At 39.7% G+C, this 27,272-nt stretch overlaps 1 protein-coding gene across 4 annotated transcripts in view; it reads left to right on the top strand.

Moving 5' to 3' along the window:
* Nucleotides 1-27,272, top strand: part of ZDHHC13 (zDHHC palmitoyltransferase 13) — a 100,479-nt gene that overhangs the window by 19,694 nt on the left and 53,513 nt on the right. For 3 of the 4 annotated variants that reach the window (XM_078058312.1, XM_078058311.1, XM_078058314.1), the window contains 12 exons: nt 629-693; nt 2,025-2,187; nt 2,431-2,556; nt 5,756-5,889; nt 9,056-9,158; nt 14,445-14,567; nt 15,426-15,488; nt 16,186-16,279; nt 17,482-17,565; nt 21,348-21,505; nt 24,140-24,237; nt 26,628-27,222. In XM_078058312.1, coding sequence (XP_077914438.1) covers nt 629-693; nt 2,025-2,187; nt 2,431-2,556; nt 5,756-5,889; nt 9,056-9,158; nt 14,445-14,567; nt 15,426-15,488; nt 16,186-16,279; nt 17,482-17,565; nt 21,348-21,505; nt 24,140-24,237; nt 26,628-26,766 — 1,350 coding nt within the window. In that variant the 3' untranslated portion in view covers nt 26,767-27,222. Of the gene's footprint in view, nt 1-628; nt 694-2,024; nt 2,188-2,430; nt 2,557-5,755; nt 5,890-9,055; nt 9,159-14,444; nt 14,568-15,425; nt 15,489-16,185; nt 16,280-17,481; nt 17,566-21,347; nt 21,506-24,139; nt 24,238-26,627; nt 27,223-27,272 lie in introns of those variants that run through there. The other variant, XM_078058313.1, reaches the window with a different exon arrangement.

The raw sequence follows: 27,272 nt of genomic DNA, 5'->3' as shown, positions 1-27,272 counted from the left end.
ACTCTTAGGTAACTGAAACTCTTTCTTTGACTTGGATGGAACCATTATTGTGTGCCTCAAACCTGGGCCCATTTATTAAAAGGAGCATATCCTCGTGGAGATAGGGTTTCCTTTTTTCCCCCTATATTCTAAAAAATAGAAAAGAATTTTTCACGTTTTACTCTTTGAAACAGAAGTCCAAAAATACGGTGAGTTGCTTCAGAAAAGATGGACATTTCACTATTCCTTGTGTGTTTACATAAAGACTGGGTACCATTGTATAAGACACGGTAGTTTGAATTACTACTGTGTCAGTTAAGGTGTAACCTCGATGATTCCTAAGGTCTCTGCAGTCTCTTATATTTGATGGCCATTATCAGCATTCTCCCCCTTCCCTTAGCTCTCTTCCATTCACATTATACACTTTAAACCATATATTCAGATTTTCCCTTTAAGAATATTTTGTAGAAATCAATGGATTTTTACCCTATGGATGTGAAGCAGAACATTCTTTTGTTCAAATGATATTTGAACCCTTCTTGTAAACACAGTGGTAATGTTGAATGTATTAGAGAACTACTTCCATTAAGAAAAGAGAGAATTTTGACTGCGTTTACAGTAAGTCTGATTGACTCTTCTTTTTGAACAGAGTGTGAATATGACAGATTTAAATGGGCAGACACCTCTCATGTTATCAGCTCACAAAGTACTTGGGTAAGTACATTTAACTGAATTGCCTCATTTTGATTCTTGGTTCTAATTTCTGTGTATATAATTTTAAGTATCTTAGTCTATGTTGAGATGATACTACCTTGTGAAGAAGAAAGATTTTCCACCTTGTGACTGATAGGAACTTTTAATGTAGTTGTGGTTAGACAGGCACCACTGAAATAAATTTTCTTTTTCCTGGTAGCTTTGGGGAAAAGTTTGAAAACTACTAATAAGAAAAAAATTTCCTTACAGAACAAGTAGAGATTCCATAGCATATACTTATTAATGTGACTTATATTTTTGAGTTTGCATTTTTTAAAAAAGGGCTACAAGTTTAAATGTTCTCATAATTTGAAATCTAGATGATAAAATCTTTTCAGAAAACAGTACATTTTGAGGTTCTCTGACATTGTTGACCGCTCTGAAAATATTAATTGTAACTGATCTATGAATATAGTCTATTGCTATGTTTATATTAAGTATTTACATACTTAAGTTTTTCTATGTATTGTATAAACACATGTGATTAATGACCACCATATAGTCCCAACTTCTGGTATTCTTTCTGTCCAAATACTCGCCAGTTTTACCTTTATGAATTTGTTTCCAGTGTTGTACTTAATTTCTGATTCTGCTTTTACTTAGGACCTCTCTCCTAAGAACTGAGTTAGTTGTGATGCCATTTCATTTTGTTCATGGAGTGCTGGGGCTGGGGGTTGAATTTTGTTAAAAAGCATTTCTTCTTTTTTGCTGATAACTCTAAAGTCAGATAATAGTGTTTAAAGATGTTGATAGAATAAGTAAGTAGAATATTGCTTTATTAAAAGACTCTCTTGAGCAGTCACGAAGGAAGGGAAGATATTGATGGTAAAGTAAAAATATTGAATTCTGCCTGCAATAATTGGTTTACGGGAACATGGAAAGTTAGCTTTTGGCTTATCCCCTCAAATATAATGTTGTACATTTAGTTTTTAATTAGGTAAATGACATAACATTGGCCAAAGTTAAATTCACAATTTAAGAACAAATGTTAACCAATAGAACAACAACATGAAAGTAAAAGTTTGAAAAACAAAAGCAGTTATTCCACTGTATTGACGTTGAAATTATATTATCTGTGTAGCAGACTGTCACTTGTAGATGTGTTTTTGGGGGGTGCATCTCTCCTATTAGCCCCTGGAATAGAACTCTGCAGAAAGAAGTTTCTTGGTTTTCAGAATACTTAACTGATTGGTCAATTTATACCTTAGCTTAAAAAATTTGTTATTTTGCATTTACCCGTGAAATCATTCATCTCTCTTAATACTCCTGGGTATTTTATTGTTTTGAGACAGGCCAGAACCAACTGGATTTCTTTTAAAGTTTAATCCTTCTCTCAATGTGGTTGATAAAATACACCAAAACACTCCACTCCACTGGGCGGTTGCAGCAGGAAATGTTAATGCAGTCGATAAACTTTTGGAAGCTGGTTCTAGCCTGGATATCCGAAATGTTAAGGTATGACCAGGTATTTATCTCCCTTAGTTTATTATGTCTTCAGTTAGAAAATTAGTACATCAACATAAACGTAAGCTATATATACATTCTCAATTAACCACAAGATAAATAACCATCAACTGTAGCTGGCTACTTTCAGAATGAGTACATTTGAGTCTGTGATTCTGCTGATTTCTTATAAAATGTTTAGCACCCATACTCTGTGGAAAATATAATTGAATTTTCTGTCTCTCTCTTTTTAAGGGTGAAACACCTCTTGATATAGCTCTACAAAACAAAAATCGCCTCATTATTCACATGCTAAAAACAGAAGCCAAAATGAGAGCCAACAAGAAGTTCAGACTTTGGAGGTGGCTGCAGAAATGTGAGGTATGTTCATATGGGTCCTGTTCTGTGGGCCATAAGAACTGTTTTATTCATTTGTGTTTGTTTCTTAAGGCAAATCAGGGAGGAAACCAGGGCGAAACCAGGAAATTGGCTTAGTGCTACATTACATCTGCTAATCGCATCTTTTGCACGCATCCCGTTAGCCCAGAGTTGGAAATTTGGCACTTTCGTTAGCAGTTTGCTATTGGTCCTCAGCTAGATGGCTCTAAAGCTACATGTTATCTTGTGAATGTCACAGCATACTTCCACATTTATTTAATGAATGAATTGAAAACAGACGGTTTAGATTCTTAAACAAGCAAAAGGAAAAATACCTTGTTGCGAGGAAGTTTGTGGAAGATTTTCTTAAAGAACTTTTTATTGAAATTTTTTTCAAGAGGAAAATAGTAACATTCAACACGGACGAGTTAGACTTTAAAAATAAGTGTTGCAGACTTCAAGCATGTGATGGCTCTTCACAAAATGAAAACATCTGGAATTTCAAGAGATGTACCCCAAGTTTACTCTTTGTTTAACTTGGCAGTTCTGAGTGATGTTCTCCTAAACGTGAAAGTGAATTGATAGAGAAAGTTAGGAAGTTCAGCTTGTTCTCGTGAATGGCCCAAAAAATCTAAGTCATATTAGTGAACATAATTCAAATTCTACTATTTTTAATGTTTTCAAGTATGACAGATGGCATCATCTTGTCTAATAATGATCAGTAATTATATCCTCAGAACGATTCTGAATTCACAGACACCAGATTTCTACGCAGAGGTCATCACAAATACCGCACCTATCTTGGCATTCAGATGTATGGAGGGAGAGAGGAAGAAGTAGCTGTCACTCCTCAGTATCCTTTGCCAGCTCCTCTGCTTCTCTCCTACCCCCTATTGGTAGGGTGCCCCAGGATTTTGTTCTTGGACCTCTTTTTTAATCCATTCATTCCCTTGGTGATTCCCTTGGTGATTTCATATACTTCCATGGCTTTTTTTCAAAAGGTTTTATTTATTTATTTGAGAGAGGGAGAGAAAGAGCACAAGTAGGGGGAGGGGCAGAAAGAGAGGGAGAAGCAGACTCCCCGCTGGGCAGGGAGCCCAATGTGGGGCTCGATCCCAGGACCGCAGGATCATGACCTGAGCCGAAGGCAGATGCTTAACCAGCTGAGCCCCCCAGGCCCCCCAGTGCACTTCCATGGCTGTAAATGCCATGTACAGGTTGACAGCTTCCAAAGTTATCTCTAGTTCAGATATTTCCAGACTCCTATATCCAGTTGCCTACTTACCCGCTTCCGTGTCTGATAGGCATCTCCAGCATAACATATCCAAAACTGAACTCCTGATCTTTGCCCCACTCCTCCCCAGCTGTTCCATCCACAGCCTTTCCCTTCTCAGTAGGTGGCAACTCGGGCTTCCCAGCCATTTTTGCCTTTTCTCTGTCACACCATGTATCCAGTCCATTAGAAAACCATATTGGCTAATTGTGCCTCAGTCTATATCCGGGAGTCTGACCCCTTGTCACTGTCCCACCAGTGGCATTTTGGTCCAGCCACCGTTATCTTTCATGCAGATTACTGCGGGTGTCTGACATCTCCTTGCCCCCACTCACCTCTAGTCCATTCTAACGGAGCAGCTAGATGAATCTTTTGAAATGTAGGGCAGGTCCTGTCATTCTTCTGCTCAGAATCCTGTGATATCTCCCCCTTTGTCCCAGAATAAAAGCCAAAGTCCTTACAGTGACTTATAAGGCTCTGTGTGATCCAGGTATTTATGTACTATTAAATCACTTAGTACATTTATCTGTCATCTTCTGCTAGAATTTAAGCTCCATGAGAGAAAGATCTTAAATCATGATGTGTCCCAAGTGCCTAGAACAGTGCCCAGTATACGGTACGCACTGGAATAGTTATTGAGTAAATAAATACTGTGGCTCATCTAGGAGTATTAATGTCTGGGGTTAAAATTTGAGATCCATATTTAATTCATAGTTTTGTTCTGAGATTATGTTGCTTGTAGATTCTAAGTTTATTACTTTTTAAAAAATCTAAACTTGCTAATTTTATATTACCATGCAAATTAGATTTAGGATTTTAAAGATTTGATAGCATTTGAAAGTATTCATCCTCAGAATACTTAAAGAAGTAAAAATCAAAGAAAATAGGGCAGAATAAGTTTTCTCCCTTTGCTGTTACAAAAGCCCTGCTGGCTTCCAAGGTCATGTATATTGCAGTTAAGGGACTGCATTGCAGCGGTGTGGAGCCCGGCTTCAGTGCAGTCAGTCACACCGTTGGTTCTTAGATACTTCATTGTTAACTTTGCCAGAATAAACCTGAATGATTAGCATCCTGAGGATTTAATTCAGTCTTTGGCCTCCGTGTGACATTTGACAACTGAGAACTACTCCTTTCTTGAAACTCTCTTCTCTGGCTTCATGGGGACCTTTCTCTTGGTTCTCATCCTGCTTTTCTGGTCACACCGGTCACTCTTTCTTGGTGACTTTTGATGACTTAGCTTTTTCCCCCTTAAATGTTTGTGGTGGCCAAGATTCTGCCCCTTTCCACCTGTACACAGTCTTTGGGATGTTGTTCATTCATGGCTTTCCAGCCTGTATACTGATGAGTACAAAATGTTCTCCTGGGTGGTAGACCTGCTTTTTCTGACTACCTCTTGGGTATCTCCTAGATGCCCATAGGCATCTGAAATTCCACATGCCCTAAACTATCATCTTTTCTGCAAATTTGTTCCCTCTGACCTTCTTTATTAGGGGCTAGCACCATCTGGTGTTCAGGCTGGAACTCCTGTACTCTCCTCACTGAGATTTGGGTGTATTGATTTTTGTGTGGTTCCTTTGTTTTGCTTTATGCTTTCTGACCTGTAGTTACTGTTTGAAAGAAATTATTTTTAAAAATGTTAGCTCTCATTAGCACTTTTCTAAAAGACCACCATTTCTTGGAGGGGAAGAAAGCAAAAGAAAACATGTTTAAGCAATATTTTATAAAGTCTAAGGCTTTTAGAAGATTGTTTCCAAGATTTGTGGTTTCTCAGACTTCAAATTTATCAATCAGCAATTTCAGAGAAAAAACTCTGTATCCTGCTGTTGTATTGTTACATATTTAGGAAGTAGTTCTTTTGTTGTACTAATCATTGTTAGAAACTTAGGATGTAAAATCCATAAAGTTCTAAAATTCTCAATCTCTTAATAGCTCTTCCTGCTGCTGATGCTTTCTGTGATTACCATGTGGGCTGTTGGATACATACTGGACTTCAATTCAGATTCTTGGCTTTTAAAAGGATGTCTTCTATTAACATTGTTTTTTCTGACATCTTTGTTTCCAAGGTGTGTATATTAGTTTTTGCAAGGCTGGTTATTGCATTTCCATTTGATTACTTATTTCTATTGTTGATTAGCTAGAATCATAGGTTTTTATTGAGCTATGAATGTTACTTACTACATAGAGACTTCTTCAGGGGTGGTGGGAGGGAAGGGCTTTGGTAGCATATGTTTTAGCTAAAAGCAAATTGGTCAACCCAGTAATTTGATTGAACTGGCAATTGATGGAAAATAAAGATCCTAGCTCATTTTTTGAATTGTTGATTTTGGTAAATAATGAGAAGATTTTTGTAACTGTTTTGCATCTTGAAGCATTTTTGCCCATTATTCAGAAATGTTTTTTCCTTAATCTAAACTTATTTTAAGCTTGTTATTTTTGCTCTTAATGCTTTATAGTTGAAACAACCTAATTAAATTGTAGGAAATTATAAAATAGTAGCTGCACATGGTTCTATTTTTAGGAAAATATTATACATGATTATATATAGTCATGGTTAAGAGTCAGGTTGCCTGGGTTCATGTCAGGCTTTACCACACGGCAGTCTGACGTTAAGTTGCTTTACCTCTCTGTGCCTCACTTTGTTCATCTGTAAAATGTGGATAATTGTGACAATGCCTGCTTCATGGTTAATGCATTTACAATGGTTGGAACCATGGCTGACACACATTACTCAATAATCATGCCACACCCCAATCTCTTCTCACTTCCATTTTTCAATAAAATGGCATCCAGTTCCCTGTGTAAATGATGAGTGCCATCCTTGGATTACTTTCATCTTCGATTCTTCCTTCCCACATCCAGCTCATCACCCAAGTCCTTCCTGCTCTTTGTCCAGTCAGTCTGCTCTCTCCGTCTCCATGCTGGCACCCTAGACCAAGGTTCCTAACTGGTCTCCTTACTTCAGCTATTATCCCTTTATAGTTCATCTCCACTTAGCAATCAGCACGGTCTTTTAAAAAGGCAAATAAATCAGTTTCTGTCTTTTCTCCCTGCTTAAAGCCCTCCGGTTCCTTTTCTGTGTCTTCAAAATAAAATCCAAACTCCTTGCCCGTGAGGTATTGTGTGATTCGATCTCCCCTCTGATTTCATCTCTTTCCTCTCTTCCCTTCTCTGCTCTTCTACCTTCTTTCTATTTCTAGAACACATTGAGGTCATGCTGCCACCGCTCCCCCCCCCCCCCCGCCCCCGAGCCTTGGCTCTTGCTTCTGTCTTTGTCTGAAGTGTTTCAATACCATATTGTTGTTGTATAGCAGGAGACATAACCATTCAGGCCTCAGGTCCAGTGTCACCTCTTTAGGCCGTCTCCAACTAACCCTCTGCATCACCCTGTTTGATTTCCTTCATAGCACTTAATCACCATTTCCTGGAGTGTTAAGGCCCCTATAAGCAGGAAACTTGTTTCTCCTGTTCAATATTTTCATTTACTGAATGAAAGAAAAATGTAATGATGATGACCCATAGAAAAGGATCTAAAAGGAAATACAGTATTGCTCTCTTCAGGGTGTGGTGTTCAGTATTCCTATGCCCTTTTTTGCTTGCCAGCATTTTCTGGAATAAGCATGAGCTGCTTAAGTCATGAGAAAAAACAAAGTATTAGAAGAATCTTATTCTTGGTCACTCAAGAGCAGGACAGTCGGCTGGAAATTAATTAGAATATAAATGTAAAGTAAAAACTTATTTTTCTGAAAAATAACAAAATGCCTAAAATTGTCTGCTATTCAGAAAACTTGTAACATAGAGATATTTATTCATTTTCCACTACTTAGATTGACTCAGTTGCCAAAGGAAATTTTAAGCCAGATCCCCAGGAGTCTCAGTCATCACTTCGGGGTTTTTGCTTTTGCTTTTTCAAAGGGCTGGCAGTATCTCCTCACCCAGGATAGGAACATTAGAGGTTTTGTTTTCTACTAGAAACCAACATTATACGAAAATTCTATGAAACTTTTGTTTTTGCTGACAGTGAGTCGAGGGCTTCATATGCTAGGCTTGGCATATGGACACAGTTCAAATGGGAGACAAATGCATATGGCAACTTTATCCATACTGCTTTTATTTCTCTCATACCCTTCTGTAGAGACCCAGTTTCATGGAGCTAGGCAGCTGCAGACTTCTATTATTTAGGCTCCAGGGGCAGTTGCTTATTGATCCAGGCTGCTATGTGATGCCAGTTAGAAGTAGACAGGTCGTGGTAGCAGACGCTTTCAAATAGGTAGTTCGCTGCACTACTTAATTAGGTCAAACACATTTGTGCTGCAAAATCTCAGACAGGTAATGCTGTGGAGGTTACATGGGCTCCATTTGGCCTACTCTGGCAGCATTTTATGTGCCTGAAGTTTAGGATCTTTAGTTTTTCTGAAATATTTTATCTTAACTACGCTTATGATCTTGATAGCTTTTAAAAAATCCTTTTTCTACCCGTCATCAACATTGTTTTTTCCCGGTATAAATTTTAAAACAGATCCAGGTAAACTCTGTTCATGCATGGATTTACTATATTGAGTATTTAACATGAAAGACAGATTTTTTTCTTTTGAAACTCCAATAGTAACATTTGAGTAAGTGATATGTAGCCTTCCACGTTGCTTGTTACCCAAGTGAGGGGGTTAGCGTTCTGACGACAGGTGCCACTTTTAGCCTTTATAGATCATTTTATGTCACCTGTCTGCTTCTCAAGCTGGTTTTGGGATGAAACTGCTTAAGGTTGTGTGCATCTGTTTTGTTTTTAAAAATATGCTGCTATCCTCTGGAAGGAAGCGTGTTAAATGTGAGGTGAATCTCCCAAGTATTTACAATTTTTGCATTTTGGAATATTTGAAAACATGATATGCCAAAAAGAGAAATACACACGTGATACGTCTCAATAGAACTAAAGATTCATTGCAGATAAAAAGTTATGGGGAATAAAATAATGTAGAAGTTAGTTATAAGAACTGGAACGTGCATCTCTGCTTTACTTTTCTCTTGGAAAATGGGGCAAGGTGGCGACGAACTCTCGGTTACCACGTGGGAAGTGGCACACCGGAAGCGCTTGGTACTGGAAGCTGTTGCTGCTGCCATTACTTAAGGGGATTGTTATTATTACTGTAATTATTTAAGGGGACTTAGAACTAAAATTAATATGGACCGTACTTGTTTTCACTAATATCGTATGTTTATCCTTTTTTCTTTCAGGTTCTTGGTCGGGTATAAGAGCCTCGTATACTTACCAGCGGTCTTCCTGCTAAGTTCCATTTTTTGGATATTTGTGACTTGGTTCATCTTATTCTTTCCTCATATCCTTCAAGCTGAAATTTAAACACGTATCTCATTTTGCCTTTAAACAGTAGTAATGCCAGTGTTAGAAATTTAGGAATTAGAATAGAAGAGATCCAGGGAATGCAACTCCTATTTGTATTCATTTTAATTATTCTGGTTGACGATGTTTAGTGTTGAAAATCTTCTCAGTTCCAGAAATAATCTCAGAGCACACCATGGAAGCGGTAGGGGTCTAGTATTTATTACTCCCAGGAAAGAAACAGTAGGATGAATTATTTTACTCGGACCCATAAACATTTGTTGTACTGCCTTGAGATACTCTCTTCAAGGTCAAATGGTTCTTTTAACTTGGTCGGCAGTTACTAAATCTTCTGGGTACCAAGATGGCCTGTATGGGAGGGGTATTCGGGGAAACATGTCCTCCTCAGCAGTCACCGAAGTGTTGCTCTCTACAGCGGTGATTCTCACTCCACAGTAAAAACACTTTTACATTGCCACCCAAAACGTATGTGAAACAGAAAATTGACACTCCTGATGTGTGCTTTTACTCTGAAATTTTGTTATTTTATCCTATTCTATTTCCCTTTTTAAAAATGCTGGTCACAGCCCACTTAATTCTTTCATGGCCAACTAACGGATGGCAGCCCATGGTTTCAAACAAAAAAAAACTCCTCTAAGAAATAGGTTTATCACTTGAGGAGCCAGGCTCAGGCCAAGACCAGCTTAAGGGTGTATTGTGCTCTTAGGGTCGACCAAGCCTAGTCACATAGAAGTGGGGATAGGGCATACTTCTTGGTTTACAGCTATTTATATCTCCCATTAAGAGGGAGGCATTTTGTCTGATTTTTATCTTCCCACCTCTTTCCAGGTTTCTCTCTCCCCTTGCAGAGACTCTAGGAAGCCATTATAACCTTGCTTTCTTTATAGGGTAGGGGAAGAAGGAATGTGGTGGATAGAAATGTACCCATAAACATGCTCCTTTAACTTGTGTTATGTCTCTTTCTGGTAATGGTATTTTTGAAAAGAAAGAATGGTGTTTGTGGGAGAGATGCATATACTCAATTCAGGAATACTTTTTTCAAGGGAATCAATGTAAAGTGAGAGAGGCAGATGAGTTCTCAGAGTGCATACATTTCCTTTCATCATAGCATGTTTATACTTCAGTGATGCTTTTTGTTTCTGAGCATTATCTCTAATATTTTTCACATTCCTTTAATGTAAATGAATGGTGCAGCATACCATGGAGTTCATTTGACTTTTATCAAAGATGTTATTACATACAGCCTTTGTCTCATGATTACTGATTTGGGGGCAGCTTTTTAAGCACTAGCCTTATGACCACTGCTTAATGAAGGCTGGATGATACTGTGTGATATAAAAATACTTTGTAAGTAATCATGAGTGTATAAAACAACAGCACAATATATACCCAAAATCACTTGGAAGAATCCCAAGGCTGGTAAATTCTGGGATAATTGACATGATCCTAAGGGATGGCTGGTATTTTTGTTTACCAGCCCATGTGGCAGTGGAGTAAACACAGTTTTAAAATTGTGTTTCTTGATGAATTTTTAAGATTTGAGCAATTCACATTATTTCGCTTTTTGCACAAAAAGTGAGATACTGTTTATATTGAATTATTTCAACTTTGCAGAAGTACTATCAACAAGAATGTAACTCCACTGTAGTTTGAGAGCCTCAACTACAGAACTTAGTATTCAGGTGAGTTTCATTACAAGCAGCTCACCATTTGTGAAGATGCCATTAGTCAGAAGAATTGATTTCCAAAGCTAGACAGATTCTTACGATGTCAGAGTTGACAGGATGGGATATTTTCCTTGCACGAACAGCAGAAAGCCCTTTGATCCACGCACCCATATGAACCTGCTGCTGGTGAGTGCATGCCAGTCAGTAGGTGGCATACTTCTGCCGTCAGATCAGTGTTTTGAGAGCTGAATGTTAAATGCTGCTTGAACTGCTCTGGGTATGAATTGAGGCGCTACCCTGTAAAGACCCATCCTGAGTATATAGACTGATCTTATCTCAGGTTGCCAAGTCTGGATTGTGTGGGAGCTTTCCCCTCCCACAGCCCATTATGGGAAGAGTGTCTGGGGCGCTGCGGAAAGAGTACCATCTTTGGAATCAGACAGAATGAGTTTGAGTTTGGTTCTTTTTCTGACTCGTCACATACCATTGGGCACATTATTTAATTTCTCTGAGTCTCAGTTTTGCTATTAAAAAAATCCCTGAGGGATAAGAGTACCAAGTTAATGGGATGGCTGCAAGGATTATTATGCTATGATGTCTGTAAAATGCTGGCCCCATTGCATAATAGGCATTTTCTAAATAATACCTGTTTCATTATTAATTACTCTTATGAATAAAATCTGTGTGGAAGGCTGCACGCTGAAGTTAATTTTAAGGGAAACTCTAGGTTGGTTCCTCAGAAGATCACTTCCTTTTGGTGCCTTTTATATGTTCAGCATTAATGTATTTGGCTTTTATGAGGCAGGATCAAATGGAAAAGATAGGACCTTACTGATGCGTTTGGAGGTAAGATTAAGACTCAGAAATGGTGACACACAGAGCATTACGTCTGTGCTTCTGGCTTGTTGCGGAGGGAGTGACCCAGCCTCGGTTCAGGTGTAAGAGTAAGAGCTTTGACTAAAAGCCTCGTGTAGGGAGTGACCTAGCTGCCATGGAAGCCGCTGTATTCTCAGTAGTAGTACAAGGATGTGAGTGTCCCTGCAAAGGACAACAGCAGTTGCACTGTCCCCGGCACTGGTCAGGACAACCCTGAAGTGTGTTTGCTCTGTTTTGAATTCTGTTCTTGTGAGAGAGACCTAGACAAACAGGAGCATAAGCAGAACATGACCAGGAGGCTGTGCGGCATAAGGAACAAGGTTGCTGCCTATCCTGGAGGGGTGAGCACTGCCCTCCCATGTCCCGTGTTCCGAAGTTTATCATTCGGAAGCCAGTGCGTTGTATGGAATGGACATTGAATAAAAATGTATTGAAAAATGAGGAATAGCTTCTGTAGGGTAGATCTAAGGGCAGCTGTAGTGTAGATCTTTAGTGTAGAGCTACAGGATCTATGGAATGAAAAACAGTCCCAAGTTACAGAAAGTCAAATTTCAGTTCCATATTAAGAGACTTTTTAACTGCAAAGAGTCACAAGCTAACTGGGGAGGCTGAGGTGTGTATAAGGTCTAAGTACCACAGAACAGGCATCTTTAGTTTCAGGGAAGGGAAAGAATTCTTCTCTGTAGGCAATCAAGAAAGACCTTCAAGGGCAAGTAGAATATGTTAGGTCTTGAAGGCAGTTAGGGCTTGGACATCTTCAAAGTGTGCTTCTGGAAGTAAATGGGGGCAGTGGGGAGCATTTGAGGTTAATGAACCACACAAAGCAAGGGCATGGAAGCAAGGAACATTTGGCTTTTATGTGAGGAGATAGAATGCATTCATTTTACTTGAAGAGAGAGAGGCTCCAGTGAGTTCTCCTGGGATTTGTTTTGAAAGTTATTTAGAACAGGAGCTCAGAGTTGGGTCAGCTCAGTATGCTGAATCATATGATTCAGCTGAATGTATTTTTGAGGATGTGTCATGTGTGTTGATCAAGATTCTATGGGAAGAAAGCAGGATGTGTTACTTTAAAGGTCTTGACTTACGTACTCTATTACAGTGTTCTTAATTCATTCTAAGTAAGCTTTATTTGTTGGAATTCCATTTCACACAACTCTTCTAGATCCTCTTTCTTTTTTTTTTTTTTTTAAAGATTTGACAGAGAGAGAGAGACAGTGAGAGAGGGAACACAAGCAGGGGGAGTGGAAGAGGGAGAAGTAGGCTTCCTGCAGAGCAGGGAGCCCGATGTGGGGCTCGATCCCAGGACCCTGGGATCATGACCTGAGCCTAAGGCAGACGCTTAACGACTGAGCCACCCAGGCGCCCCGATCCTATCTCTTTCTTAAAGCCAGGCCCTTCTGCAGACAAACTGATAAATTTAACCAGCAAGGTTTGCTCCTGCCTACCTGAACCAGATGTTCTGGTTGCTGCTGGTGGTTTTTGTGGGTTGGAGCAGTGCTTCTTGAACTGTAATGTGCATGTGGATCCCCTGAGGATCTTGTTAAAATCCAGAGTCTGGTTACAGATCTGGGGTGAGGTCTGAAGTTCCGCCTTTCTAACAAGCTCCCAGGTAAAGCCATTGCTGTGGGTCCATGGACCACACTTTAAATAGCAAGGGTTTAGAGGCTATTTATGGCCATCTTTTCCACTCCAGAGTTTGGCACAAGACAGCTTGAGGGGCGCCTGGGGGGCTCAGTTGGTTAAGCATCTGCCTTCAGCTCAGGTCATGGTCTCAGGGTCCTGGGATCAAGCTCCGCGTCAGGCTCCCTGCTGACCCGGGAGTCTGTTTCTCCCTCTCCCTCTACCCTCCACCCCCCCACCCCCCTCGTGCTCACTCACTTTCTCTCTCTCCCCTTAAATAAATAAAATCTTAAAAAAAAAAAAGCTTGATAATACCTTGGAAGGCAGATACAGTTACTGTGTTGATATTGATTTAAGTTGGGCAAGGAGAATTGGTTTACTACTGGTGTATTGGCTTATTAGTTAGTGTACCTTCATTTGTCTTTCCCTAGAGCAGAATTTTACTTTTCATACAAAGAATTTATATTTCAAAATGGGTAATGTTTATCCTTGAAATACTTTTTATCTTACGTCTGTAATATGTTCCTTTCCCAAAATAGTATTTGATTTGTAATTACTTTGCAAAGAGAGCAATTTTTTTGTGTATTTCTAAATTAATACAGCCTAATACATGACAAGGATTTGTTATTAAACTTTCCATTAGGAAATTTTTGCAAGCACTTATCTAATATATAAAGAAGTATTTTCAGTTGGAATCTCTGAATCAAGTGGTTTGTTTCTTTGAATGATTTTTTTAAAATGATCAATAAATATTCTTTTCGATGCTTACAGGAGAGCCGTAGTTACATCATGAGAGGTTAATTTATTTGGATCTGGAATGTTTTTCAGTCGTCAGGATGTTCCTCATATATTGCAACTATTCCTATCAATATTTCATGAGTTTTAACTAATCGGGAGGGATTAATTATTAGCAACTATGAGCAAATCCTGTAGGATTAGAACATAGGATGGGGCCAGGTTTGGTGGCAGGGATGTGTATACATAACAGAAAGTGAGGATAGAATGCAGAGAGATTCTCAGGCACCAATGATGAAATTTGCTTAGGTCATAATTATACCGTTCTTAGTGGAAGTTGATACGTTCCTTAACGTGGCTCTCACATCTAGCAGGCACCCCTTTCTATTTTGCTTTCCTTCTCAGCATAATAGGCTTCCTCTACTTTTTCTACAAGACTTGGGCAACAGATCCAGGCTTCACCAAAGCTTCTGAAGAAGAAAGGAAAACGGTGAGCTTTCTTTATAATGTTACTTTTTTTTTTTTTTTTTAAATAAGGAGGTCATAGCAATGTTGGTGTTTGTCATGGCTGGATCTCTCATGTCTGGCACGTAATAGATGCAACATACATCAACAAAGTTGAGATTTCTCCACTGTCATGCTTTCGTTTATTTATGTAAAAATTTTTAAAAATATTTTTATTTTCTCTTAAGGTCATACCCACCAAGACTTTTTCAAATGTAATTTCTGTTAGCAAACATGATCTCGATTTCTTTATAGTAACACTGAGATAATGATCATTTAGCTAAAGTTCCCCCAATTTAATACATGGAGAGTAAGCAGGCAGGGGCAAGGGAGGAGTCCTTATTGACAAGAGATGCCCTCCTCTTACTCAGATGAGAAGCTGTCAGTTGCCATGCATGGCTTCCTTCGTTTGTGAATGTTGAGAAGTCAGGGAGAGTATGGATGTCTGTGTTACTTCTAGCCAGTGTTCCTGAAAGACAAGCCCGTGGTGCTTATAACTATCAGTTCTGGTGTCTACTGATGGGTTTTGTTGTTTTTTTTTTTTATGAGTGTATATGTGTGTATGTATTTTTCTCTAGCAGATTATAACTGGGAGATGCTAGCCATTCAAAGGAGAGAAGAGGAGGTGTAATTTTTGTGCATTCTAATTTATTGGCTGTGGTTGAAAATGCAGCCTTGAAAAGTCAACGTTATTTTCGGGTACAGGATGATTTGGTGGCAAGTATTCCACATTGCTTCTCTGGCTACCTGAGTTTGGAGAGAGAGCTGTGAGAATGGTATATAACCATGCATTATACATTCCCTAGTAAAACGTAATCATAAGGTCAAATTTCATGCCTTTCAGAATATCATCACCCTTGCAGAGACTGGCTGTCTGGACTTCAGAACATTTTGTACATCCTGTCTTGTGAGTCTTTTTTTTCCCGTAGTAAGAAAGCAAATTCTTGGTAACATTTCTCATGTAAGCCTTTGTTAAATCTTCATGGTATATTTGTACACCTTCGTTTTTACCAGGTTCTAATTTTGTATTACTGTCAGAATAGTTTTCTGCCTTGAGTGTATGAGGGAATGATGTTTATAGTTTCTTGAAGTTGCCCATGGTTAAATCTCTCTGAATGATCCGTAGTGTGTTTTGATTGCTTTTTCCCGCCGTGAAGCATGTATTAGAACTAACTTCAAGTCAGAGGCTCACGATGACCCTAGAAACCACTTAGTGAAACCTCTCATTTTGCATTTGAGGAATCAAGGCCTAGAGGGAGGAAGTAACTTCCCTCAAATTATTGGCAGAGCCAGAAATGTAACTTGGGTTTCCTTTTTCCTTTTTCTTAATCCAGTGCTCAGTTCTGCCGCCTGCTACTGCCTCACTTCCCCTTGGTCAGTGTGACTGGGCTCTGGAAGTCAAATCCCTTTTAGTGATGGCCTAATCAAAATAGATATTTGGAAGTAGATATTAATAAGGCATTCCAGAGCCTCTGTGTGAACTGATGATCTATTTAGGATTATTTGTGCCCATGTCTTTATGACTTAGGAGTAAGATTTTGCTTGTGATTTGTTACCACTTTAAGACACTGATTTTTGCTCAGACCTGTCTTATTGCCCATTAGATAAGGAAGCCGTTAAGGTCACTGCACTGCCACGTGTGTAACTCCTGTGTCGCTCGATATGATCAGCATTGTCTGTGGACTGGACGGTGCATAGGTGAGAGATTGAATTTTTTTAGTTAACACTATGAAGTTAAGCATATATTTAGCTATGTGTGTGAGTCATAGAAAAAATGGAAGGGCATCTAAGGGGTCCATTTTATAGCTCTTCCTTATCTGAGAATCCTTTTCACGGTTTAACACTTTTGGAAAACTGTCAGTGTTGATAATAATGTGATTTGTATAGTATTTTAGAGTTTATAAAGCATTTTTGAATATAGTATCCTATTTGATCATCAGGGCACACCTTTGAGTTCGGTATTACTATCTCCATTTTAGAGGTGAAAAAATATAAAAGGTAAATTATTTGCTTGAGGTTATTTTAGTAATACCAGTCTTCTATACCAAATTACCAGGTTCTTACCATGTTTTGTGACTTGTCTCTCTCATTTACTTCTCCACTTGCCTCCTTCAAAGCTCAGGTAGGAGCCAGAACCAGAGATGATGGGGAGTATTCCTTGTCCTGGTCTATAGCCCTGAGTTTCCTCTGAGCGGTCACTGTAAAAACCAGGGGTATATTATGAGGAACTGCAGAGGAACTATGGTCATTTGTCTTCAGCAGAGGAAATGCTTTTAAAATCTTGAACAAAAGGCTGCTTCACAGTCGGGTTTCTTTGGTGCATTTTGATATTCTCTGCTATTCCTAGAGAATAGGTGAAGAGGTAATTCGTAGGGCCCCAAGCTTCATGGACCCCATCCCACTGTAAAGATGGGATGGTTAGCATTATAGCAGGCTGAAAAAGCAACAGTAATGAGTCCATATCTATTTGCTGCTCTTCAGATTCATTTTCTCTCTTCCCCTGATCAAGTGGATCCTTGATGTTCCAAAATTGTACTTCTTAAACTCGCTGCATGGAAGGAAGAGATAGGGTATGGTTTGCCCAAAGTCCTGCCTTCTCACCTTCCTCCAGCACAGTTATAGGCCATCCTAGAGCTGCATGTGTCTAGTAAATCTTGTTCTGTCCAAAAACGATGTCTTTTAGGTAAGCAACAAATAAATATTAGTTCAGCTAACATGGACAATTGACCATGATATACCAGAGCTGTTTGGTTTTGGTGTAGTGGTATTTAAAGGCAAAGCATAAGCTTATTTATTTTTTACTTTGGTGAAGGCTTTTGACAGGATAGTGGTTAATAAGGTCTTGATCTGGAAAATCATCGTAAGAAAGTATTAAATATGTTTTTTTCTTTTTGATGTAGGTTTTGGCAACCATCGCTATTACATATTCTTCTTATTTTTCCTTTCCATCGTTTGTGATTGGATTATATATGAATCTTTTATCTGTAAGTATAAATTTTTCTTACAGTAAGCTCATGAACCCATACCCACATACACTTTTCTTGGTAAATTCTTGTGTATCACATTCTGCCTGGGTGACGATAAACCATACCCCTAATTAAAATGAAACGGCTGCCTCTAAGACTCAGCATTGGGAAGCTGCAAGAAATGCTCAAAGAGATTAGTTGTTAGCACTTGGCAAGAGATTGTACCTCACCTAAAGTGACCTTGATGAATTTGAGAAGTGGTCAATAATACAAATTCATTTAAGGCAGAGTGTAGATTTATCACCTAGTGAAGTGAGGAAAAATTAGCTGCTCAGGAACAAAACTAGGGAAGTGAGAAGTAAAAAAAATAGGAAAAAGAACAGGTTGGCAGTGGAGAGGTTAAGGGTGGGAGGAAGTGATCACAGGAGAGAAGGAACAAAAGCCTGAACGCCCATGCTATTTGATAAATGTTGTCACAGGACTAATGGGACAACTAATAGTCTTTGAAAGTTTGGAAGTTAATGTCTTGGAAGAAAACCTTAGACCATTTATTCTGAATCCCTGAGAAGGGAAAATAACTTCTCAGTAGCAGTGTGAACAGGCATGTAGGGGGCTCACGTAGGGAGTGACATCCAGCTGCATGGAAGGAAGAGATAGGGTATGGTTAGCATTATAGCAGGCTGAAAAAGCAACAGTAATGAGTCCATATCTGTTTGCTGCTCTTCAGATTCATTTTCTCTATTCCCCTGATCAAGTGGATCCTTGATGTTCCAAAATTGTTTTCAAGGTGATTGACCAAGAAGAACAGGGTTTACATTGAAGCAAGAAGGATTTGGGTTAGCTCTTAACAATTGCATGGCTATGCTTCGCAAACCTAACTGGGAAAACGTATAGCGCTTGTAGTTTATTTTGGCCTTAACTGTTTATTTCTTGCTTATTTTGAAGGCTTTGGGAGAATCTGGCCTCACTACGAATCTGTTTCCACCCACCCTCCTGTTATATACATGCTCAGGTCTTAGATTTTGCCAGTAGCATACTAGTTTATATCCTGAGCTAAAATGTGGAATGATTCAGGAAGATGTTAGGAACGTTTTTTTCTACTTTATTTTCTTTTTCCCTTAGCATCCTAAGTAACCCCCCCTCCCTGCCTTCCCCGGCCCCCAGCTTTCTTTAGTTTAAATTTTGTTTAGTTTTTGAAAAATAAATCCTCCTACTCTGTCCCTAAGCCTCCCAGTTCCCCTCCTCAGAAACATCCAGTATTACAAGTTTTGGTTTGTTTGGGGTTTCATTTTTAAAGATGCTTAATATCTATGTGAACTGGTTTCTTTTTTGCCCTGCCATAGGCATGGAGAGGGCTTCAGTTACCTTGTCAGCCCCTTTCTTGTCTGACACCTTGGGTGTCTATGATCAGTAGGGAATGCTTTTGTAAGCTCAATGTGACCATCACTATCTCAAATGGATCTAATAGTCAGAAGGTTGAGATCCCTGATCTCCTTTCTTGTCAAAGGCCATCAGTAATCCTGAGCATTGGAATTCAAAAACCTCTTAAATTATGTCCTGTGGTGTAAGAAATAAAAGATTTCTTGACAGTTCTATTGAAAGAACTGCCCTTTTAAGGCCTAACAATAAAACATATTCCTGGAAAACCTTTTTAAGCTGGCCCATGGACCAACTTGTCCCTTGGACTTGATACTAAGGGAGAGGAGCCAGATTTTACACCACTCTTGTCTCTCCCGCTTCTCTCTTCACTAAAAATAGTCACCTTTGTTTGGTGTCCATGTCCAGCATAAGACTGTATTGATAAGGACAGAAGTAATTTTCCATCGCTTCCATTCTTTCCAAGTTGCTTTCTTATTACATGCATTGGTTCTTCCCTCTTCTTTGTCTTTATTCTCTGGCTCTGATCCAATTTTTATATTTTGTTTCTTAGGAATGGTCCCACTTTATATTCACTTGCAACCCTGTAGACTAACTGAACGCATTTGGTTACTTTTATCCCATTTGTATTCCGACAGTATTTCTTTACACTAAATGAGGACATTGTGTCATTTATCATTACCTCACAGATGGAAAAAGTGAACTAGTGCTTCATTTTTCTAAGGAGGTCTCACTGTCATCCCACCCTCGTGGTTTCCCAGGGACATTCCTGTTGCTGGAGCCCTGACGGGCGCACGCCTCACTTGTGAGTCAGTGACAGCTACTTCTGGCTCTGTGTAGCCTCCATCTGTTTCATCTTCTGTGAGGTCTGCTTGCAGGGTGGACACTTAGAAAGTGTCAGCCTCCTACAGGTTACAGGGAGAAAGATTTTAGATCGTTGTTAGAACATTATAACTGTCAGAGCTATCTAAAGAGGAAAACGATCGGCTTGGAACAGTAGGAGTCCCCTGTCATTAGCCAATGACAGGAATGTATTATTAGCACATACGAAAGTTTTATATTGCATAAGATAATGTATGTGGCCATTTGTTGCCATATCTTTGACACTAAGTCTGAAATCAGTCCTATGAAAATTTCAGTTTGAGGTCATGCTGTATTATCAAAAAAGTTCCCAGAAGAGAGCAGTAGAAATCTATAAGTTGGAAGAAAGTAGATATTCTTTCCCATGCAGCAGCTGTTTCTTCTACCTTCTGTTGGGAATTATATTCTTTTTTTGTCATGTCAGGTGCATGGGATGCATCTTTTTCTGCTGTCCTAACAAGAAGCTCTAAAGAGAGTGTAATTTGCCTTAACTTGTTGCCTTGATTACTACTCTGTGATGATTGTCCTTAGAATGCTTCTGACATATAGTCATGACAGATGGTTAGGAACCAAAGGAGACTTAAAAAGGGGGGAAAAATAGATTTTTAAGACTAAAACGGACAAACAGGTGATAGTAGTCAGGGACTCATGTTCTTTCTGTCCTAGGAGTTCTTAAGTGCTGCTTTGGGAAGATGTCTGAAGCTACTTGTCAAATTGTCAGAGGCATTAATGAAACCTCAAGGTGCAAATTTACAGAGTTCTTACTTCAAAAATAATTTGCCCTTTATAAACGGTCATGGTACTACAAAAGTCATTGGCTTCACAAAACCTTGAAGATTTGTTCCCTTGTTCCTGCTCTACCTACCTGCATTCTCCTTACTGCTACTCTTAGCTGCATGGCTTAGGGGGTCACGAAGGCCATAGTGAAGTCCTCTCTTTTCCTAGGGTGTCTCTCATGATTCCCTTACCTGAACTTTCTCTCTCTACAGGATAAATCATGGTGCCATTGCAGAAATACACCCAATAACCACATGTGCTGTTAGGTCATGTTCCAATGGTATCTGGGTGCTTACAGGATTTCTTGTGCCTACAGCAGTGGCCTATTGATCTGAACCCTTAATAAGAGTTTATTCAGTGCTATAACAGGCTCATCTCTTGCTGTGTATCCTGGATAAGATAAAGGGTTTTCTAAGCAGATATTTATTAAATACAGCTATTCTCCATTATCAAGTCCTTGAACGGTTAACCTTGGGCGAGTTTATTTTATGCTGAATAGGATGGTTTTAGTGGTGGTCTTACGGACCTTTTTTGCTTTTATTCCTTTACTGCCAACCACCAATGCAATGCTATCATAGCCTTCACGAGCCTGAAGTACCATTTTTTTCATCTTTGTTAAGCTGGCATTTGGAAGATAAATTCTTAAAGTTGGGTTCTAGTCTGTGTTACCATGTCTTACTTTCTCTTCTGCCTGAATAGAAGAGCAATGATTTTATCTTCTTGAAGAATGATCACTAGTTTGTTGCCTTTTTAAATAATGAGTTCCTTTTTTTGTGAATTCACAGATTGGTCAAATCATTGTGCCACAACATTCAGAGAAGATGGACTATGGACCTACCTCAATCAGATTGTGGCCTGTTCCCCTTGGGTTTTATATATCTTCATGCTAGCAGCTTTCCATTTCTCTTGGTCCACATTTTTATTATTAAATCAACTCTTTCAGGTATTTATTTCTCTTCTTATAATGCCTTTGAGTAAAATTTCCAGTAGCATGTAACAAGGTAGAAAGACTTGACTTTTAAATCAGAAGGCTTTCGGGTCTTAGTTCCACCTGTCGATTACTCTCTGGGTATAGGCATGTCAGTTGACTCTTGAATTTCAGTTTCCTTGTCTGTAATATGGAGTTGATAATGCTATGCTCACAGGATCGTGTAAAGGTTGGAATAATAAGTTGTTATCTTGTGCCTAGGAATGATCTAATCTGACCTTTTTATTTTACGGATAGAGTTGCAGAGAGGTGAATTGAATTGCTCAGGATCACTCAGTGAGTAGCGAAATCAGAACTAGAAACTTAGGTCTTCTGACAGCCTATTCAAAGGCTTTTTTCATCATACAGTTAAGTCATAAGGTGTGTGAAAACATGATATAAAATATAAAAAGCATTGTGAGATGCTTTTAAAGACATTTGTGAGATGATTATCTTCCCTCATTTTTTCCAACCCTGTTTATATCCCGTTTATTATGCAGTGCTTAAGTGGATAGAAGGGGGGAAGAAATGCAAGATCCATCACCAACCAGTGGACGTGGTAATTACACTTCCAGAGAAGGTCACGGCCATTAGAGAGTTCACGCTCCAGGGCAGTAGCCACATTCAGCTTCCTATGAAGCTCTGTCCTTTTCCTGCTGCCTGCCTTCCTCTATGAGCGTAACCTAATTCTTGCTGTTGCCATGGCCTGCCCTCGTGGAATGGACAGCCGTGATCAGTCTGAGCCAATTACTGTAAGACCTCAGATAATTAGAGCATTACTCATCGAAGGCAAAATGCATTCCACTTTTACAGGGAAGTAACCAATTCTACAATAATAATAATAATAATAATAAAGAAATAAAGACAGACAAAGGAAAAAACGCTAAGGAAAGGAATGAAGCTGGTAACACTGAACCGAGGCCTCTGAATGTTTATCTTCATCTCCTGCCCCTCTGGTATCTACAGACTCAGGCACGAAGAATGAATAGTAGCATCACTGATTGTTAATATCTTATAATACCTAATATTTATATATGCTTTACATAATCCAAAGCACTTTCCTATCTATTTGCTGACAAACGGTTAAGGCATAGACTGGGCCAAGGCAGTGTCTCCATTTTACAGACGAGAAAACTAAGCCTATGAGAGGTCGAGTGCCTTGTTTTGGCCATGTGGCTGGTGAGAGGTGGAATTAGAAGTAGAACCGAAGATTTGAGACCTCCATTCTAATTCTCTTCCTTCTTTTCTGGACTCTTAGGGCAAGTACAGATACGTATGAGACTATAATACCAACTTTTTAAAAGAAAGCTTAATGTTTCTTATACTTTCTAAGGCAAGAAAATGGATTCAAAGGTTTGGATAGTTTTCTAATACAGGAATTCAGGGTAAAGTTGTTTTCTTAATAAAACAATTCAGTTGTTTGAAGCCTTTCATTTGCTGAGTGCTCTAGTGAGCCATGGGTTTGACTGGAGCAAGTCAGACGGAGCACAGACTGTGGTAAGGACCATGAACTTTAGTCTCACGCTGACTGAGGCGTCCGTCTCAGTTCTGCCGCTTTCTAAGCTGTTGTGTGACCTTGGACCAGTTACTGCACCTCTGGAAGCCTCTGCACTGGGTATTTTAAATATATTATGTCAAATCCTTCAACAGTCTGATGAGGGAGGATGGTGTGATAATCTCTGTTTTATGGATAAGGACCTTGATGTTTGAGTTGTTTTGAGGATTAAATGGAGTAACTCAGTGAATAGTAGGGTTTTAAAGATTTGGAGGTTTTTAAGTTACCTTAACTCTTACCCTTCCCCAAATTATGGATTTAAATGTCCTTCACTCCAGATTAACTTTTTCAGTTGGCCCTTTCCAAAGGGCCATGTATGTAAGAAGCATATACAAGGTGAGATAATTACAGTAAAAATGACCTTATATAGTTTTATTCATCTAAAACTTACATGCTGCATGTGTTGAGAATCTAAACAGGCTTCTAAGCCATGACTTGAATTACTAAAGCAATTATTTCATGACTGTGCTTTGTTGAAGGTTAATAAAAACAGACACTTAAAAAAATAAATGCTTAGGGGCACCTGGCTGGCTCAGTCGGAAGAGCGTGGGACTCTTAATCTCGGGGTCATGAGTTCGAGCCCCACGTTAGGTGTAGAGATTACTGAAAAATAAATAAACTTTTATTTATTTATTTTTTTTAAAATTTTTTTATTTATTCATTTGTGAGAGAGACGGAGAGAGAACAAGCAGAGGGAGAGGCAGAGGGAGAGGGAGAAGCAGGCTTCCTGCTGAGCAAGGAGCCCGATGCGGGACTCGATCCCAGGACCCTGGGACCATGACCTGAGCCGAAGGCAGACGCTTAACCATCTGAGCCACCCAGGCGCCCTGAAAAATAAATAAACTTTTAAAGAAATGATCAGCTACCAGATTTACTTAGTCTCATTTAGAGCTGTTGAGTCGTTATCCTTACCATGATCCTTGGTTAGACAGAAGCCTAGGTTATACTGTCTTCGGGGGAGTACTGAATGTTTAGCACTGTCTTGTGATGCACTGCGAGTGACAGAACCTCAGTATAATAGTATTTTTCATATACCTTCCAACCTTCTTTTGCAGATTGCTTTTCTGGGCCTGACCTCCCATGAGAGAACCAGCCTGCTGAAGCAGAGCAGGCATATGAAGCAGACATTGTCCCTCAGGAGGACCCCATACAAGTAAGTCAGATCTATTTTGGCCACTGTGTCCTGTGGAGGAGGCTAGTCTAGCCATTGGTTTCCCAGCCTACTGCCAGCACCCAGGCTGTGCTGCTCTCCTCTAACTTGCTGTCTGGTGGAGTTGAACCTCTTCTTTCTTGGAAGCCTCAGTGACAGGAGGTGAGTGGTAAGGTCATGAGCCCCAAGGTGGTAAGAATTTGGGACTTAGTCTGCTGGACTCAGCACAAATAGTTAAGTGACTTTGAAGTTTTGCCAAGATGGGGAAGCTCTCTAGTCAAGCCACATGGTCACAAGATTGCATGTTGCTGGCATGAAGTCAGTGTGAGATAACCAAGAATTCCAGCCACAAGGCTCTCTGCAGAAAGCATTAGATTGTGAGCTTTGCCAAGATTTTCCACCTGCCTTTCTATCACTTGTAATTCTTTTAGCCCCGTGTTTAATGTGCCCATCTGTGTCAGGGAGAAGCTAGTGCTTTGGGTTTGGGGTGTGGTTGCTCCAGGGCATTGGTTGTATAAAACCTGTCCTCAGTTGAAAATGGGAGTGTTTGTAAGGAAGGCTGTCATCTTACGATATGAATGATCGGGCTTTGAAGCTTATCTCCCTGTCCTACATATCGGGGTCTTGGAGGCTGGGAGTGCTGCAGAGGTCACCCTGAGCCCTCAGGGGATTTAACGCTCACTTGCATATCTCATGAGTAGTCTATTTTAAAGCACACTCGTGGTACAAGATGAAACTGTTAGGCTGTTAGACAAGGAAATCAGAGCCTCGGATAGGACTATGATCTGTGTTTAGAGAGGAGAGGAATTGACTTAATTGGGAAGAGATGGCTAAGGTGATGGAGCTTGGCCGGTGGTGCTAAGCTTGTGATGATTGGTTCAGACTGGCAAGGATAAAACCCTTTCCCAGTAGTTTAACCAGAGGAATAAGGATGAAAGCCTTTGTGACCGAGGTGGAATTTTCAGCTGAGTCTTGAGAGCTGTGGGTTGGGGCCTGACAGAGAAGGACAGAAGGGGATTTCAAGCCCTAAAGAGCCTGAAAGAAGGGCCTGAGATGAAAGAACTGGGGCATGTTTGGGAATTACTGAGTAGGGGCAACATACCCTGGAGGAACTAACAGGAAAGCCTTAGAACTCCTTTGCATCTCGCTTCCACAAACCTGCCCAAATTGAAGATTTGTCTTGTTTGTCTTACCCTAAGTTACTTGTATTCACTAACTAGCTCTGGAGGAGTGTTGATGGTACTTTCCTGACAACTCTCCCCACGGCAGCAATGGCATAGTCCTCCTCATGCACAGATATGTTTTAATGCGTATGGGGGTTGGTTTTAATAAGGTTTTTGGAGGACCAGACAGTGTCCAATTGGTAAGATTAATTGGAAGGAGCTCCTTCCTTTTTCCTGGAACCGCCATCTTCCAGTAATTCGCCAGAATGACTAGCACCAAGGAAAGAGGAGAGGCACCCACTGTGTGTTCTCTAGACTTTTTAGAAAACATGGAGTTGTTCCTTTGGCCACATACATGCGAATCTACAAGAAAGGTGATATCGTAGACATCAAGGGAATGGGCACCGTTCAGAAAACAACGCCCCACAAGTGTTACCACGGCAGAACTGCAAGAGTCTACAGTGTCACCCAGCGTGCTGTTGTCGTAAACACACAAGGGCAAGATTCTTGCCAAGAGAACTAATGTACGTATTGAGCTTATTAAGCACTCAAAGAGCTGAGATAGCTTCCTGAAGCATGTGAAGGAAAATGATCAGAAAAAGAAGGAAGCCAAGGAGAAAGGTACTTGGGTTCAACTGAAGGGCCAGCCTGTTCCACCCAGAGAAGTGCTGCACTTTGTGAGAACCAATGGAAAGGAGCCTGAGCTGCTAGAACCCATTCCCTCTGAATTCATGGTATGATAGGTCTAAAAAAAGACAAAAGACCCCTGGACTATAAAAAACCAATCAATCGACCAATCAGTCAGTCATTGGAAGGCATTGAGACAGGGCCATGTTTTACTTAGGAAGTTTAGGAAAAAACCCACTTTGTTGACTATAATGTTTCTGGCCTTTCTGGCCTTTGAGATCATCAAAATACGAATCAGGGCAATGGGAATGGAAAGAAGGACACTTATTGATGGCAGTCACCATTCCAGTGAGTGGGGGACTCAGAAGGAAATTAAGTTGCTGGGCAGAAGCCAGGGAATCTCGAAATAGGGATTCAGGTCCAGAAATGGAACTGGGCTTCAGTTTTAATGTCCTCTAAGCTGGGGACCTGTCTGATTCACCTCTGGATTCCTGCTACAGGATCTTCAAAGGACTTTGTATAAATTCTCAGTGAATGTTCCTGGTCTGAATGAATGTTCAAACAGGAAATGTAGTAAGATGTGTTCTCTTCCTTCCTTGGCAGCCTTGGGCTCACACAGAACCTCGCAGATTTCTTTCAGTGTGGTTGCTTCGGCTTGGTGAAGCCTTGTGCCGTGGATTGGACGTCACAATACACCATGGTCTTCCACCCAGCGAAGGAGAAGGTTCTTCGCTCCGTATGAAGAAAAGCAACCCCAGACTCTCCCTCTGACCTGCTAGCGTTTATGTTGATGCCCTGTGGTCTGCAAGTGAAGTGAAGATTCAGAGTTCACCTAAGCCCAAAGGAAAATGCAGGTGGTTTTTAAAGCTATTTGGTAAAAACAAGTTCTCAATAAAGGCATTACACTTTTAGATTTAGCAGGATGGACTGTTCCTGAACAATCTTGGCAGACATCTAAAGAAACTTATATTTTTCACAAGAAAATACAAGTTACATTTTTTTGGAGATAATATTCACTAATTATGGATAAAATGTGGTATTTTCAAATACTTTATTGGTTGTTTCAAAATAGTACCTATTCTTTAAACTTGTAATTTTTGATAAATTATTTGTGTTTGTTTTATCTATAAATATGTAAAAAATATTTAAATAGATGTATCTGTTTTGCTTTCACACTTAATAAATTTTTTTTTTTGTAGTTGAGATTTCATTTCTGACACTTAACACTTTTAGAATCTTAAATTGAGA

This window comes from Halichoerus grypus, chromosome 11 (assembly GCF_964656455.1).
Source record: "Halichoerus grypus chromosome 11, mHalGry1.hap1.1, whole genome shotgun sequence".
NCBI classification, from domain to species: domain Eukaryota; kingdom Metazoa; phylum Chordata; class Mammalia; order Carnivora; family Phocidae; genus Halichoerus; species Halichoerus grypus.
The sequence above is the reverse complement of the archived record's forward strand: the minus strand, read 5'-3'. Positions and strand labels throughout refer to the sequence as shown.